Genomic DNA, 15736 nt, shown 5'->3' on the forward strand with positions numbered 1-15736 from the left:
TCATGACCTTATTCTTTAGAAGCAAAGGCCAATATCAATTGCAGCTGCCTAAAATTGGCAGTAAAACGAGACGTAAAAATATTTAAGACACATTCTCCCATTCGAAGGTTTTATAGAACCTAACTAGGAGTTGTTTTTTTTTTTTACAAGCGCTGCAAATATAAATTGTGAATTCGTTTGCGTAATTGAACAAAATTAGGCTTCGAACATAATTTTTTTGACAATTGACAGAGACAAGTCCCCTTGATAAATAAATTGAGGTTGTATAATAAAATGAACCGAAACCGGGCCCAAGTTTTTTCTTTTGCAGAAGCGAAATTCTTACCTTTTTTTTCAAGAGATTGGTTACGTAGAATTTAAAAGCTTTTCAAAATGATCTCCGAGCTAAACTTTAGTCGAACTTATCGACAGAGAAGCGTACAATATAAATTGATGGTAATAATTTTTCCCAATTATTTTGGGGATTTCAAAAATACTATGTACACACAGTTTTTTTCCATTTTCAGGATACATATGGAGGAACTGCTGTTTCATATTTCTACCTTTTCTAATGTCAATAAGTTCATCTCCAATCTTTAGTCAGCAAAAACAATTATTTAGTCAGCAAAAAGAGCAAGCTTTTTCCCTAAGAGAAAAGGACTTTCCCTAAGAGAAAACCATGAACAAAAAGTTGTTAATCATACAAATTAGTACAAAAAATTCTTTGTCACTTAAACTGCCCTTTGAAGGACTGCAGGTAATTCCTTCGGCAAAAATAAGGAGTGCCTGGGGAGGGGCAGTTACTTATGGGGAATGTAGTTCAAACAATTACTTTCAACTTAAGTTGCATGGTTGAGTTAATAGCAGCCATTTTCTCAGTAAATATAGAAACATTAAAAAAATAAACCGTTCGACAAAAAAATGCCGGCGAAAATTTTACCTGAACAGCGGCTACTTCTATTGCTTCCCATCCACCCCATTTTAGGGTGACCTGCTTTTGGTTTCGCCCAAGAAGGTTGGCCAAAAGGACAATCGTGGGCAATCTTTTATCCGCAGAACATATCCCAGCCATCTCAACCTTTGTCTCATTATAGCCCTAGAACGCGGGATAGAACGAAACTTTTCGTACAGCTTACTGTTTGAAATGTGGTCAGTCAAACGGGTACCCAAAGCAACCCGTAGACAATTCCTATGGAAAACATCTAACAAATGTTCCTCCGTCTTTCGGAGTGCCCACGTTTCAGAGCCATACTTGACCGTTGCCGTAACTATAGACTCTAATATTCGCACCTTTGGTTCGTAGATGTGACTTCTGCTTCCAAACTTCTTTCAACTGTGAAAAACCACCCTGCACCTTGGCTATTCTCCTTTTGACATCTTCACTGCATCCACCATCGTTAGTAATAATACTATCTAAGTAATTGAAGTTATCCAATTCATTGATCTTTTCTTTACCCAACCTCACTTCATCACCTTCACTTACTCCCAGTATTGGTGACTTGGTCTTCTTAAAATTTATTTTCAAACATATCTTTAGACTCTCAAATCTCAAGAATTCATTCATTTTGCTAACATTTTCATCTAGGACGCTCAAACCATTAGCATAATCGAAGTCTAGGAGAGTTTTACTTTCCCATTTAACTCCCATGCTCTTTCTTAGCCTTTGCCGTTCTCCTTGGACAAAGTCATTCAAAATGAACAATATAAATGAGGATAGAACGTAACCCTGCTTAACGTCTGATTCCATACGAAACTAGCTACTAACCTCATTTCCTACCTTAACTGCAGCAACTTTGTCACGGTTTTGCACGTTCTCAAAATGTTTTGCCAATTCCACTCTTTTAACTTGCCTTTAATTAACTCATCTTTAACTTTTTTCTTATCACTAATTGTGGCCCCATTAATATCAATAACTGGGCCAAGTCCAGATTTACTGTTCTATCTCAAATTTTAGACATGCCTTTTCAACTAGATGCCCTTATTTTTTTGGATTGCTGCTTAAGATTCCACCTTTTTCAATTTTTCGCTTTTGATGAGTTATTGATTTGACCCCCCTCCCCTTCTTCTTCTTCCTGCACTGTGATTTTCTATTATTAGAAGAAAAGAACATAACGTTTTCCTGGTTAAAAACTAACTTTTTTATGACCTTAGTTCCTTTTTTGGAAACATTTTTGCAGGGTTGTCCCCCCCCCCCTCCGCAATTATTTTTGCGGGTGCCCATTAGGCATAATGTATTAATAAGGGCATATATTGCTGAAGCAAGATCCTATCAATAGAATAGTTCGTTTGATAAAATAAGATAGATCTTTACTATCTTTACAACAGGGGCAGCCCGAAAGTATAATATCTGGAATCTAAAAAAAAAACACAAAAAACGCCATCTCATAACAAAGAGGTATGCAAAGTCTTAAAAATTAGCACTTCAGAGGATCATAATATCAGTACGTCTAAACAGCAAAAAAAATCACACACGATTCACCGGTTAAACGCAACTAAACTACTCCGCAAAAAAAAATTCAAATTCCGTGATTGAAAGTTCAGCTATAACCCCAGATCTGGTTGAAAACACGACTTGACAGAAGCTCAAATTTTTGTATCACAGAAACGAAAAGGCGACGACTAAGTCTACCTAAAAAAAAAAAAAAAAAAAATTAGCAACGGAGAAATAAAACACATTGATAAGTGAAATACGTGCCCAAGGGTACACCCCCCCTCCTTCCAAACTGGCAAGATCTTCGTGATTGTTCATATAATGTCTTGAAGAATTTGTAGCTTCCAAAATGCACCTCCTTCAAAAATTCTATGTGCATGAATATAGTGAGATCAATAAGAACATGAACATTGATGTTTTCCTGAATATAAGCCTTTTTCTTTGAAATGATGATATGTTGAAAATGCTCTTGCAGGTGCAATCACCCAGGGATTTATAGATTTAATAATATCTGGAATGACGGGTCTATACCCCGCCGCGGAAAAAGTAGGGTAGTATAGTAGCAATATTACTTTTTCATGGCCTAGTGACATTTGTTGACAGATTTGAAATTTGTTGGCAGATCTGGCAGCTTTTGAAATTCTGTCAAATTCTGCTACTGGTAGCACTGGAACTTTCCCCATACCTGTTTATACCGTTTCCTAAAGCCCTTTTAATACTTAAAGGAGCTCGTGACATGAATGAACCGTGCTTTATTATCAAGCTAACTCTTATAAAATAAAAAAAAAAAACTGCCCAACTTGTTGCCTTCAGTCAGCTAGCCTACATGTGCGTAGAAAATCATAACCATTTTCCCTTGAATGTTTTTTCCTACGAGCTAAGCAACTACTGCAGAATGCTGTCCATGTTCTATTTAGGAGGCACGATAGCTTAAGCTTAAGTAAAATTCTTTTCTGAAAACTTCTTTATTTCCCCGTACCATAACGAGGAATCTAACCTGCCGCTAACACCGTTCTTTAGGGTCAATTGTAGACCTCTTCATGATCCTTCAGTATTGTGCCAGTATTCTTTTATAAAAGCATTCCTGTCTTTCTTATGGTGTAAACCAGTGGTTTCTAACTTACTATTTCACCACGGCTCCCTTAAAATATTTTTTCGTAGCTTCCCTTCAATTTTATAATATAACGCAAAGACAACAATTTTTAAAAAGAAATAACAACTTTATATTATTGTCTCTTAATGAGGCGACTGTGCTTACCTATTAGCGCAAAGTTAATCAAATCTCGTTGTCAATGATAATAATACACGTTAAGCAAACCTTTTCTACAACGAAATGAGCAGGATCTTTCGATTCCATATCAATTAATGCGGAAAATTCTATTTTGCGTAAATAAGATGTCACGAGCTACAGCAATAATTTTAAAGCTTTACTTAACAAAATATTATATTTGCTCTTAATTTCTGTCCAAAATTAAATTAGAGATGCATTCTGGAACCTTTGTTTAAAGGCCTATCACAATATAATCCATTCAAGTTTTCTTTCTCATTACTTGTAAATTCAGATTCGTCATCATTTTGTAAAATCGAGCTCACCAAAGTAATTCAAAGAATGAATTAACAAAGCATTCTAGTTTTCAACAAAAAGGTTTTTGTTATGTAAAAAAAACACCTAGTTTTCCAAGAATTTCCACCAAATACGCAAGTTCAATAATCGTAAAAAAAATCATTATCCCTAAACATATTTATGGAGCCACTGCGATATTCCTAGAGAAAAATTACAATTTCTTCTTTAGGTTCAAGTACCCTCTTAATCACTTTTGCATGAAATTGCCAGCAGACTTTACAATAATACAAAAGTGAGGTAAGATAAGATAATATTTATTTTCAAAAGGCTATCACAAGCTCTATAGAGCCGAATTCGCTTTATATATTAGTAAAAGCTAAGAAAAAAAAAATTCAAAACAGTTCATTAAGTCAAACACTTAAAATTAAAAGGAATTAAAAAGCAAAATCATCAAAGATAAAGGGCAAATCAGTAAACTTAACAATTAAATTACCAATTAAGTAAATAAAAAAAGAATAAAAACGGCAATAGAGGAAAAGGGGAATTTGGCAAGTACATAATCACGAATTATTATTAAGGTGTTCCAGAATAAAGGGTATAAAACTTTTGCGAAACCTTTCTGTAACAGCATGGATCGGAGAGTATGTTGGGATTGCTAAGGAGGCTGACCGGGGGAGTCGGAGTCTAATGGGATTGTGAAAATCAGGGAGTAAGTCCTAAGTACGGGGATTGGAAATGACTGATTTAGCGAAAAGCAGGCAAATTTTTTCCCTCCTTTCTTTTAAGGTGGTAATGCGCGCAGCTTTAAGGAGGAAGGAGTATGGAATTTTGCCTTCTTTGTAAATGATCCTGAGCGAACGCTTTTGGACCGACTCGATGTTGTCACTAAGTTCATTTGAAAGTTGCGAATGCCAGACCAGACATGCATATTCAAATAACGGCCTGATAAAGGATAAGTAAACACGGAGGGAATGTATCTTAGGACAATTAAATTTGTTTAGTAGCTTAAAAATGGATAGTGAAACATTTGCTTGTTTAACAATTTTGGAAACATGTGTGTCCCACTAAAGATCATTAGAAATTGTAACACCAAGAAGCTTAACATGTTTCATTAGCATTTCGCTTGGGATCGGATCGCAAAAAGCAGGAGGAGATTTCAAGAAGTTGATTGTCATTATCTGTGATTTGGTGGGATTTACTGTCATATTTAGATCCTTAGATTCATCCGAACATTGGGTTAGGATTTCAACGGGGTCACTTTTAATATTCCTATGACATACTTCAAGGATCGACAAGTAATCCACATATTTCCATCTTTGGGGGAATTCCTTGCCAATTTCGTTAATCATGACAAGAAATAATAGTGGTCCCAATAAGGTTCCTTGAGGTATTCCACAGTACCTAGGGAGGGGGTTAGAGAAGGTATTTTTGTATTTTACAACTTGTGATCTGTCTGAAAGGAACGATATAACATTATTTACTAAAAGTGGGTCAATTTCAAAGTTATCATGTAGTAAACGAATTAAGTGTGGTCAACTAAGTCAAACGCTTTTTGGAAATCGACTAAAACCAGGTTTAGCCAAACATTTTGTTTCTCTAGTTCACTTAGGATTATGTGAATCAAGTGTACAAGGTAATGGGTGGTGGAGGTTTTTCTTAAATTACCAAAATGTCGGATGTCGATGCGTGGTATAATTTTAATTTTAAGCCAGTCACAAAGGAACCCTTCGTAAAGCTTAGAAAAAACTGGAGTGAGTGTAATAGGACGCATGTTGGTTATAGTCAGACTGGAAGATTTCTTTGGGATGGGTGTTATAAAACCTAGTTTCTAGCAACTTGGGAATTTACCAGATTTTGTAATTTGGTTTAAAATATCAGATAAAGGTCCAGCAATTGTGTCTGAAAAGGCTTTAATCAAGTCAATTGGGATGTCTAATGGGCAAGTACTTGATTTTTTTAGCTTTTGGATTTTATTTATAACATCAGAGAGAGAAATTTGGGGGAAAGAGGTGGAGGGAGGAATAGTTTGACCTGAGCCAGTGAAAGAGGGGAGACTTTGTACTATGGACGCAAGATGCAGGTTCAAGTCGTTGGCTATCTTGTAAGGGGGCTCAGGGAGATGAAAATTAACTTCAACAGGGTTTTTTCCGCAAATCTCTTTAATTTTCCTGTACCATTGTTTGGGTTTGTTAGAATACAGATCCTTAACCTTACAATTGTAATACTCAGTAGCTGCCTTTCTCAATTTTCTCTTCAGGAACTTTCTTAGATCATTAGCCTGTGTGATATGTCCTTGCTTGAACAAATTGATTTTTTTCCTTATTAGTTTTTTAAAAGTGGCAGTAATGTAAGGTTTATCGGTAGAGCATATTTTAATTTTTTTCACCGGAAATGGGCTTCATAATTACTCCTCAATAAATTTTGGAGGGACAAAGCCTTGAAGTCGACATCATTTGGGTAAGCAGCTCCAATACCTTCACACAGCTTTGCAAGTAGCCTAAATTTTGATGGACTATTTTTATGTAGTTTATAACAATAGTTATTTCCGTAAAAACGTAGTTAAGTTCCTCGCTCATATTTTTTGATTCGAGAGCTGCTCTGCGGAGAATGCAGTCCGTCCAAAGAGCATTAGAAAAAACTGTTTGTTTTTCTTTTATGGTAAACTTGAGACCAAATTAATTTTAATTTGACTACACTTAAAAAAAACACAAAAAGAGACAAATTATTTTAAGATATCTACAGAAATCACACACATTCGCCTACTTTTTTAAAGATTTCCGACAAATTGTACTGGTTTTTTACCCATAGTCCGAGGTTGTCTGGGGTTACACTATGATCTAGTACGGGATAAATAAAGAAATTTAGCAATGGGCAATACTGGAAAACTACCAACTTAATGATACCCTCAAACACTAATAGTCTTAAATGTTGGTATCACATTATTCATTTTTAATAATGCCTAACAAAATATGTGAGCGTTCAGCTTTTGAATCTACTACTAAATATCTCGCGTTTGAATATCAATTAGTTTAAAGGTAAACATCTTTTCTTCTTCTTCTTTAACTTATTTCTATGGAATAGGTTTTTTTTTACAAAATCGTTCATGTTTACCATCATGGAGCCATGTATATGTTCCATCCTCAGAAGTTATTGTTCAATTGAACACAAAAACAACAACAAAAAAAAACAACATTTCCTTAAACAGAAAAAAAGAAAAAAAAACAAAATTGACAATACCTTTCGAATGTCGCTAATTGGACAGGGCACTATCCCAGGTTGAAGCTTTTTCACGCTGTAAGCGCCCAAGTCGGTGAATTATTAAGGACTGAAAGATAAACAAGTGAATGAAACTTTCACACTAGCCAAGAAATTATAATAAATGAAGATAGTCATAGCTCTAAGACTATTGATTTCATTCTTAAAAGAGCGCTTACTCTGCATTAGAAAACTAAATTAGAAATAATGAGTAGAATGTTACACTAAACAAAAAAAAAACAAAAAACAAATGATAAAATTGGCTATATCCGAATCATAGTACGGTAGCCTAAAACTAAAACGAAACTAATCTCCGCTTTTTTTACGCTTTAAAACGACCTTAAAGTCCGTAGGCAAAATGTACAGAGCAGCAGGAGGAGAGGGGAATTTTAAAATAAAGTCCATCATTCACCGTTACCTAAAAGAGATCGGGCACCAGAGGGGTAAGAAAATTCACAGGTAATGGGATTCTAAATTTTACGAGAGATTTTCCCCTGAAAAACTAACTTTTATCAGCATGAACCTATCATTTGTCATAATTCATCAATGACTAATTGTAACATTTGTGAAAGTTACAACTCATTATTAATAAAACTAACAACAAAGAAACTTTTATGTAAAGAATAAACAGTGCGAAAGTTAAAAAAGAGACTAATTACAGTTCTCTAATGCATGATAATGAATAGCCCTTTACATAAGACAAATGTATCGTTTTTTGTTGACTGGGGAAATATCAAGTATGAAATTTTATACCAGGAGAAAACCATTGGAAAGGAGATACAATGCACCTGTTTGAAGGTAATTTTGTCAGGATCCAACAAAATGTTAGAAGGTAATTGTCGTCGCAGAGAAGCCCTTTTCTAGCAGGAAAAAGTCGACTTTTTCCTGCTAATGCATCTAAATATTGCACAAAACAGCATAACGTCATTATTTTTTTTTTGTATAGGGGGTCTTATTTATAACTAAGATCCATACCTTTTCATACGCCAAAACGTAGCAGTGATTTCGGGGACATGTTTTTGGCTCAGAAAGAGGGGCTCTAGTGACATTGGGACTGTACTGATTCTCGTTCATGTTTCTAATTTTTGTTTTTTCTACTTCAGCTTAATGCAAATTAAGCTACTAATGGTAAATTTAGCGTTAATTTTGTGATGCAATTGATACTTTTGGTCCAAGAAAGTTTCTTTGCGGTTTTAAAGCAACAATCAACCACTAGTTTTTCGAAATAAATTCTAAATATTAACTTCAGGCGTTTTGGGAATATAACAGTTCAGTTTTGTAGGATAAAATTCAAAACAGTAATAAAGTTCTTTCCGGCACCTGTAGTTTTTAAATAATGATTAAAAAATCCATAGAATTACGGGTAGTCTAAGAAAAAAACTTAAAAATCATTACGAGAAAATTATGAATCATTTCTTCTTCTTCTTGTTTGATTGAAGAATCCAGAATCCATTTTGTTCTCCTTTCAACTTCATGATGATTTTGCCCATTTACGAGAGATGGCGACTGAATTGGCAATGCTAATGCAGGTAAACTCTTCTATGTCCGTTGGCATTTCCTCAAAAATGTATGATGTTTATACGCACCAATCTTTCAGAACAAAATGAGATATTTGAGCTTTAAACCGGCTTGAGCTTTACATTGGTGAAACTTTCTTTACATATGCTTCTTCTTACAAGATGTCTCGACATTTAAAGATCGAGTGGATCAGTGATGTAGTGCAGAGTTGCAGAATAGATTATTCTATGCAAACTCCTCTTACCTCAGAATGAGAGAATTGCTCTTAATTCTATAGAAAAGAATATTTTTCTTCTCTGCTGAAAACATGAAAAAGAGGGAAGAATACTTTGCTCTTGGAATTTTTTCTTCTAAGTATGTTTCTAAATGTCTGGGCATGAACAATCAAATCCCAAGGTCATTTGAATCACAAAAGAAGTTGCTAGTCAGCTTTTCTGCTATTGTATAGTATTTTGCGCCTTGGTGACCTAGGATATACTTAAAATCTGAAGCGAAAAAAAGCCTGTTTGAAGACAAACTATTATATCCTTTATTGTCTTTATTTCTGATTCAGTGGTCCTATTATGAAAACTTAGAACAATTTAAAAATTCAGATTGTATTTTTGAATTTAGCAAAAAAAATATTTTACTGCGAACACAGATTTTTATTCATGAGCAAGAAAAGGGTTCCGAAGCATTATATCAAAAGTCAGGGTATTCATTTTTAAGAATATAACAACGTAATGGTATTTGGTTGTTTAAAAGCCTATCTAACCAGGATGAAAATAGTTTTATAGCAAAACGGAAAGGAACAACTTCATTCCTTGCCTTATTTCACAGAGCACTTAGGTTCAACTCTAGGTCTCAAGAAATTTTAAAGCTCCTAACGCCCAGGTTCTAGAACTTCATAGACAGTTACTTTTACCCTTCTTTTCCACAGATGAATTGTACATCAAAGCGCACATTTAAACAAATATTTTTGAATCTTCAAGAAACTCTTGATTAATCTAGAAATGCAGACATAAAACGGCAAAAGATTTTACTTAAATTTTATTTTTCTAAATTTCTCTGGTTATTAAGGATATGAGGATAATTAAGGATAAATAAACAGAACAAATGGGAGACTAGTTGAAATACCTTTAAACTATCCAAAGTATTTTGACAGTCCGTCGTATCAATTTCGTTAATATTGATGCCTGAGCGTTCAATTTCAGCATAAGTCCCAAAAGGCAATTTCCCATTACACTCCAGTTTCATAATATGAGACTTGCTCCTAAGATGTTTGGCTAGGTGGCCATGTATCCGAAAGGCAACAAGGCACTCACTACATTTGAATGGTCGAGGATTGTCTTCTGATGGTATACCAAATGTGCCGTTTTTATTTACCTATGAAAATAAAAAACAAGCGATAGTGTTTTCAAAGAAGAAAAAAGTAAAAACACGAACAAACATAACGTGTCCAATGCCTTGGAAATGTCCCCAAACAAAACCCCCAGAATCGTTTCAAATTTGCTTATTTTTGCCTGTGTGTTTAAGAATAGAGATTACAGCGAAACATGTTCCTAGAAACTTGGTCATATTGGTTTCTGAAGGAGTACTTAGCATTTGATAGGCAAGATGTTTTCAACTTTTTTCTAGAATTAATTGGTATTCTTCAGAAACCTTCATATGAAATTAAATAATTAAGTTCTTTGACTAAAAACTCTGTCAAGTTTGAAATATAGAATCAATCATTTTATCTTATAGATGGCTCCTTATAATGTTAAAACACTTCTTTTAGCGACTACTTTTTTTTATTGTAGTGTGAGAACATTTGAATTAAAATTCATTTTCAAACCTATGTCGTTCAAAACGTTGTAAGTGTGTATGTGTAGGATGGGTCTAAATTATCAAATAAGGTAAGATAATCCAACGTAAGATATTAAGATAAGATATCCAAATCTCATCCAACGCATGAGAGTTGGATAAAACTATAGTAATTTATAACCTGGCGAACTACCCTTCGATTTCTGAGTTCAAAATAAATATAGGAGATATGCTAATATTACAACTCCCGGTAAATAGGATAATTTTCATGAGACATGTCAACCAGGCCATTTTACTTCCTTAGCATATTAAGCACCAAAAACTACACTATGTATTTTATTTGGTAACTTATTTATAAGCCGTACTAGTTATAATTCAAGCCCAATTCTTCTTTGTTATCATGATATACAGCTCAAGAATAAATCTATTAGGGTCTTGTGGTTTTTGCTTCACATTGCTCTGGTCTTAAATAGTATAGTGGAAATTGCGCATTTTGGATTCTTTTCAGGATTATATTGCCTGGTCTATTCAGTTAAAAGGTAATGGTAGACCCCCCTTCCCTCAAAGTCGGCACCTACAGGTATTGCCTTGACTCACCTTAGTTAGATGAATAGCTGACTGAATATGTTTCTTGAGATGACCCTTATTTCGAAAGGAGACTCCACACTCTATGCACTTGAATGGGCGCTCAATATAGTGAATGTTGATATGGAGCCTTAACTGTGAGGCTTTCGAGAATACTTTCTGGCAGAAATGACAAGTAGATTTCCCTTCACCATCACAGACGCTTTAAAAGACAAAGTATATAAGGGTAAAGAGTCAAAGAAAATCAAATGATGGCATTTAAATTGATTCGCACGTTTATATCCATAACAGTAAAACTAAAAAGTTTTGTAGAATGTGTACGTGTGTTTATTAGTGACTGTGTAAAGATGCGATGGAAAAGAAACAGGCATGTAAGATCACGTCATGTCGGGAACCTTTCTTTCTCGTCATATATTTCTTACAGATACGACAACTAGACTTTTCTCGAACATCCCAGAAAAAGATTGAAGAGTCTAACAAAACAGACTGGTAGATTTTCACTTGATCTCAACATCTAAAACTGATAACACAGTGAAAGATCTTCACCTGAAATCCCCTAATAACCGCGGATAAGTTGACCTATCGATAAGAACTAAAACATCTAAACTTTTTAGCTCACCATGTGCTATTGTCGGATTTTGAGGACTTTCTTACTGATAGACTTAACACCAGACTCTAAAAAATGGCAAACGATGGTGCACAACAAAGCATTTACCAAGTTTCTAGTATTAAGATATCTTAAGACGCTTTTTCCTTACTTTACTTGGCATTTTGACAAAAACACTTTAAGGAGCAGTTGATACTTGATTTATTTTGTTTTAGGAGTTAATCTATTTATTTATAATTGCTGTAAAATTAAACGATTGTATTTATGATATATTTGTGTTAGTGTGAGCCATTTTAGTTAATATAGCCTCATTCATTCATAAATTTGATTGGTTTTAGTGTTTGATTAGTTCTACTGTCACGGTTTCTCAATTTGAACATTAGATACGGAATTAAAATTAAATTTTTCAGTTAAACAAATTACAGGACTCGGAATGATTCTTGTTCATTAGAAAAGAGACTTGACAACCTGTCAAGGTACTTTTAGGGGTGAAAAAGGGTACCAAAAGAGACCAAAGTAGAATGGAATTTAGATTGTCATTCATAGTGAAAACATTATTTTGCTCATGAATCAGAAACGGTGGCCAAGCCACCCTAATCATCATCATATTCAGTAGCCTTGGAAGGAACCCATTTTCCCTTGAGACGTTTAGTTGTCTTTGTTTTTCCATTTTCTTTTTGTTCAAACTTTCAGTTATGTTTATTTAAAACAAAAAAGAACAGCAGCTTTCAGACTAGAAAGAAATAAAAACAATCCATAAGACTTCAGCTTGTCTTTGTTTTTTCATTTTCTTTTTGTTCAAACTTTCAGTTATGTTTATTTAAAACAAAAAAGAAAAGCAGCTTTCAAACTAGAAAGAAATAAAAACAATCCATAAGACTTCAGCTTGCAAGCTAACCTATTCTCTTCTTCGACTTTTTTGAGATATTTGTGAACTTGCTTATCAGGTCCAACTTACTCTTTTGTACGTCCTTTCAGCCCGCTCAGCATTCTCTAGTAAGGAATTGGTCAAGGTGATGTCCCCGAGATTCTTTGAAGCCACCCCTTTCAGTAAGCGATGGGTGGCCTCTTTCAAGAGGGCATTAATAATTCGTCGTTTTTGTTTTTTCAGAGACCCGCTTTTTTGGCAGTGATTCCTGAAATCTATGTAGTTTGTTTTGCTGCAAGAGATTTCAACTAGGTTCAGCTCCCTTTCTTTTTCTTGGTCTTGGACGCTCCGTTCAGCAGCTTCTTCTTCTGCCTTGCCCTACACAGTCTTAGTATTTTAATAAAGCCAACCTAGCCAAAGTCGGCAATTCTTTGGGAATAGAAAACATTTCGGGTAGGCCTCAATGTGTGTTTAATTCGTCAATCACACATAGCTTTATATTTAGGTCTATTTCTGACATGGAGGCTCTGTCTGACGGAAGAAGTCTCCCTGGGAGCGATAAACCCCTCTCTACGCCAGCATATCCGTACGATAGTGTCAACGAAGCTTTTACAAGCTTCGACAAAAGCGTATACTTTTACCCACCAAAAGCATCCATCGTAGAGAAGACTTGATGTCAGTAATGGTCGACGAGTGATGGCGTTGGTTCTACTTAGTTCTCGGCTTGCAGCAATATCCACACACTTCTAAAATCATCAACACTTATTCCTATTGGGAACTCTCGAGCAAGCACAACTATATCTGATGGACTTCTACCTTTTTTTTATCTTTTCCGTGGTATTCGGGCACCTAGGCACTTCGAGAGGGCTATTAGAAGAGATGGTGAACTTCTGGATCAAGTTTTCGGCAGCTGCCTTGAAATACCTTCGAACCCTTTGACGGAGCCCTTTTCTTTCTGCCCAGGTGAGTTTCTGAGCATTTAACAGAAAATAGACCGGCTCACCTACAATAGTATCCTGCAAATAGTTGTCGAAGTTCTCAAGCAAACTGGTATAAATTTCATCAGCAGACATGGGAATGTCGGGTTTCAGAAATCTCGCCAAAACAGCGACAAGAAAGTTTTCAACTGGGCATGAAGAGCGTACAAAAGGAGTTCGTTCTTTTGAAAAGCTGCTGCGAATTTTATAAAAAGCTCAGATGATGAGTATACAAATTTAAGTTCTATAAGCACATCTTTCCTTTCTAGGTAGCTTATAATCTTGAGATACTTTGCTGACAATGCGACATTCGACAAATGTTTCTTTGATGGCACGTAATGCATTAAAATACTCCACAAGTGCTGGCTACTGATCAATCTCTCAGAGAACAGCAGGACCCAACAACAGGCCCCTTGTTGGGACGTGCTGAATGAAACTATTGCATGGGATGCCTTTTTTCTGGCAGTCTCTAAAATCATCACATCGTGCAGGCCAGCCAAGAAAGTTGTCACATCAACAGTACTAGAGATTTTCACAGAAACTTTAACATTATTATAAATTTAAATAAATTCCATTACGGTATGAATTACACTGCAATTTGTGGGACATTTAAAAAACATTGTCATAAAATGGGCTTGAAAGAGCTTTGTGAAATAGGAAACAGAAGCTATCTTTTTATTTTTATGTGAAAATTTAATTGAAACTAGTAAAGGATATTTTAGTACCGGCAGTTTTGAACAAGCCCTGCTGTATATATTCAAACTATGTGCTTACAACCCTATATCTCAGGGAAGAATTGTTAAATCTTACTTTTCTATTCCTATATTTTCTAATAGCCTTGAGGGATGAACCTGTGTATGCAACTCATACGGCCTATATTTGCAGTCAGTGCACAAATATAAAAAAAGGAAGGAAAGGAAAAACACACTCGACAGGCCAGTTAATATCTTGAAAATTTGTAACTTTAAAACTGTAAGCTTCTTCAAAGATAATAAAAATTGTACCTTCGAGAAGTGAACTAAATGTTTAAATTTACCTATTTTTGGTTCTTCTCATACCCCAAAGAAGTTATAACAAGTCATATTGTTTTTTTTTTATGCACAAATAAAGAAAAAAAAAGAAAAAAAAGAGGAGGAGACTTTCGTCAAACTAAAATGACCAGATAAAGAAAAAAAAAACATAAATGAATAAGGTCTCTGAGACTTATCCTGATGGCTTGCTATCTTCTCCTTCAAACCCCAACTTATGCAATGTTTACAATTATGAATGTTCTCGAATACAGTGAAACTAAAGCAAGACTGCTTCTTCTTGTCTTAAAAGGAGGAAGCTAAGATCCCTAACTCACCATGGTTTTCGCCATTATCATCTTAATTTACCTTTAATTGTTAACTGACTAGTGGGTTCAAATTTACTACTTCCTGATAAAAGCTGAAACTGGCCTTAAGTAAAAGAATTTTTCGTCAGATCGCTACACTTTTCTTTATGTTCCCTAATCAGTTATTTTTGCCCAGATGATATTTATAGCTATAATCTTAATTTCTATTAAGAGCTATCTCCAAATGTCAAAATTTTTCGTGTTAGACTAATTTATAATTGACCTTGTAGCTTCAATCTATAGCTGGTTAAAAAATTTGTTTTAACTTTTTGTGTTTTTATTTTATCCTTTAAAGTTTTGTGACGTCTAATATTTAAAAGGTTATACTGAATTTATCGTGTGAAATGTTTTCTGAAACTATAAACCTACTTAAAAGAAGGGCTTGAGCCTCGACCAATTGTTTTCTTCCCGTTTCTTATATCGTCAGTTATTCGACGAACCAGGCTTTCGGGAGAACCTTCACTGTCCATCGAGTCACAACATTCTGGATCACTCTTAGAAGAACAAGGAGCTAAAAAAAGAAAGAAATTCAAATTCAACGGCTAAAAGACGGAATTAAGATCTCAGTCTTTGACAAACATTTGTGCTCTATGCAATATTTGTGCTCAATGTGATCTATGTAAACCAACAGGATTATAAATGTAAACATTTTGTTGCGAAATGCTAAGATTTCATAGCAATTTCGCTAGCTGAACATCGTTACGTAAGTTAATTCGAAAATTACGTATATTTTTTACTAATGAAAATGTTCGTAAAACAATTAAAAGTTCTAGTTTCCTTTTTAGTAAACAA

At 34.7% G+C, this 15736-nt stretch overlaps 1 protein-coding gene across 4 annotated transcripts in view; it reads right to left on the minus strand.

The window, feature by feature from the left end:
* Nucleotides 1-2379: 2379 nt before the first annotated feature.
* LOC136030208 (uncharacterized) overlaps nucleotides 2380-15736 on the minus strand; it is a 49225-nt gene continuing 35868 nt past the window's right edge. For all 4 annotated transcript variants that reach the window (XM_065708996.1, XM_065708993.1, XM_065708994.1 and 1 more), the window contains 5 exons: nucleotides 15314-15455; nucleotides 11130-11319; nucleotides 9864-10112; nucleotides 7212-7299; nucleotides 2380-2608 (listed from right to left, as the gene is read on the minus strand). In XM_065708996.1, coding sequence (XP_065565068.1) covers nucleotides 7225-7299; nucleotides 9864-10112; nucleotides 11130-11319; nucleotides 15314-15455 — 656 coding nt within the window. In that variant the 3' untranslated portion in view covers nucleotides 2380-2608; nucleotides 7212-7224. The remainder of the gene's footprint in view (nucleotides 2609-7211; nucleotides 7300-9863; nucleotides 10113-11129; nucleotides 11320-15313; nucleotides 15456-15736) is intronic.

The sequence above is a fragment of the Artemia franciscana genome, chromosome 8 (assembly GCF_032884065.1).
Source record: "Artemia franciscana chromosome 8, ASM3288406v1, whole genome shotgun sequence".
In the NCBI taxonomy this organism is placed as follows: Eukaryota; Metazoa; Arthropoda; class Branchiopoda; order Anostraca; family Artemiidae; genus Artemia; species Artemia franciscana.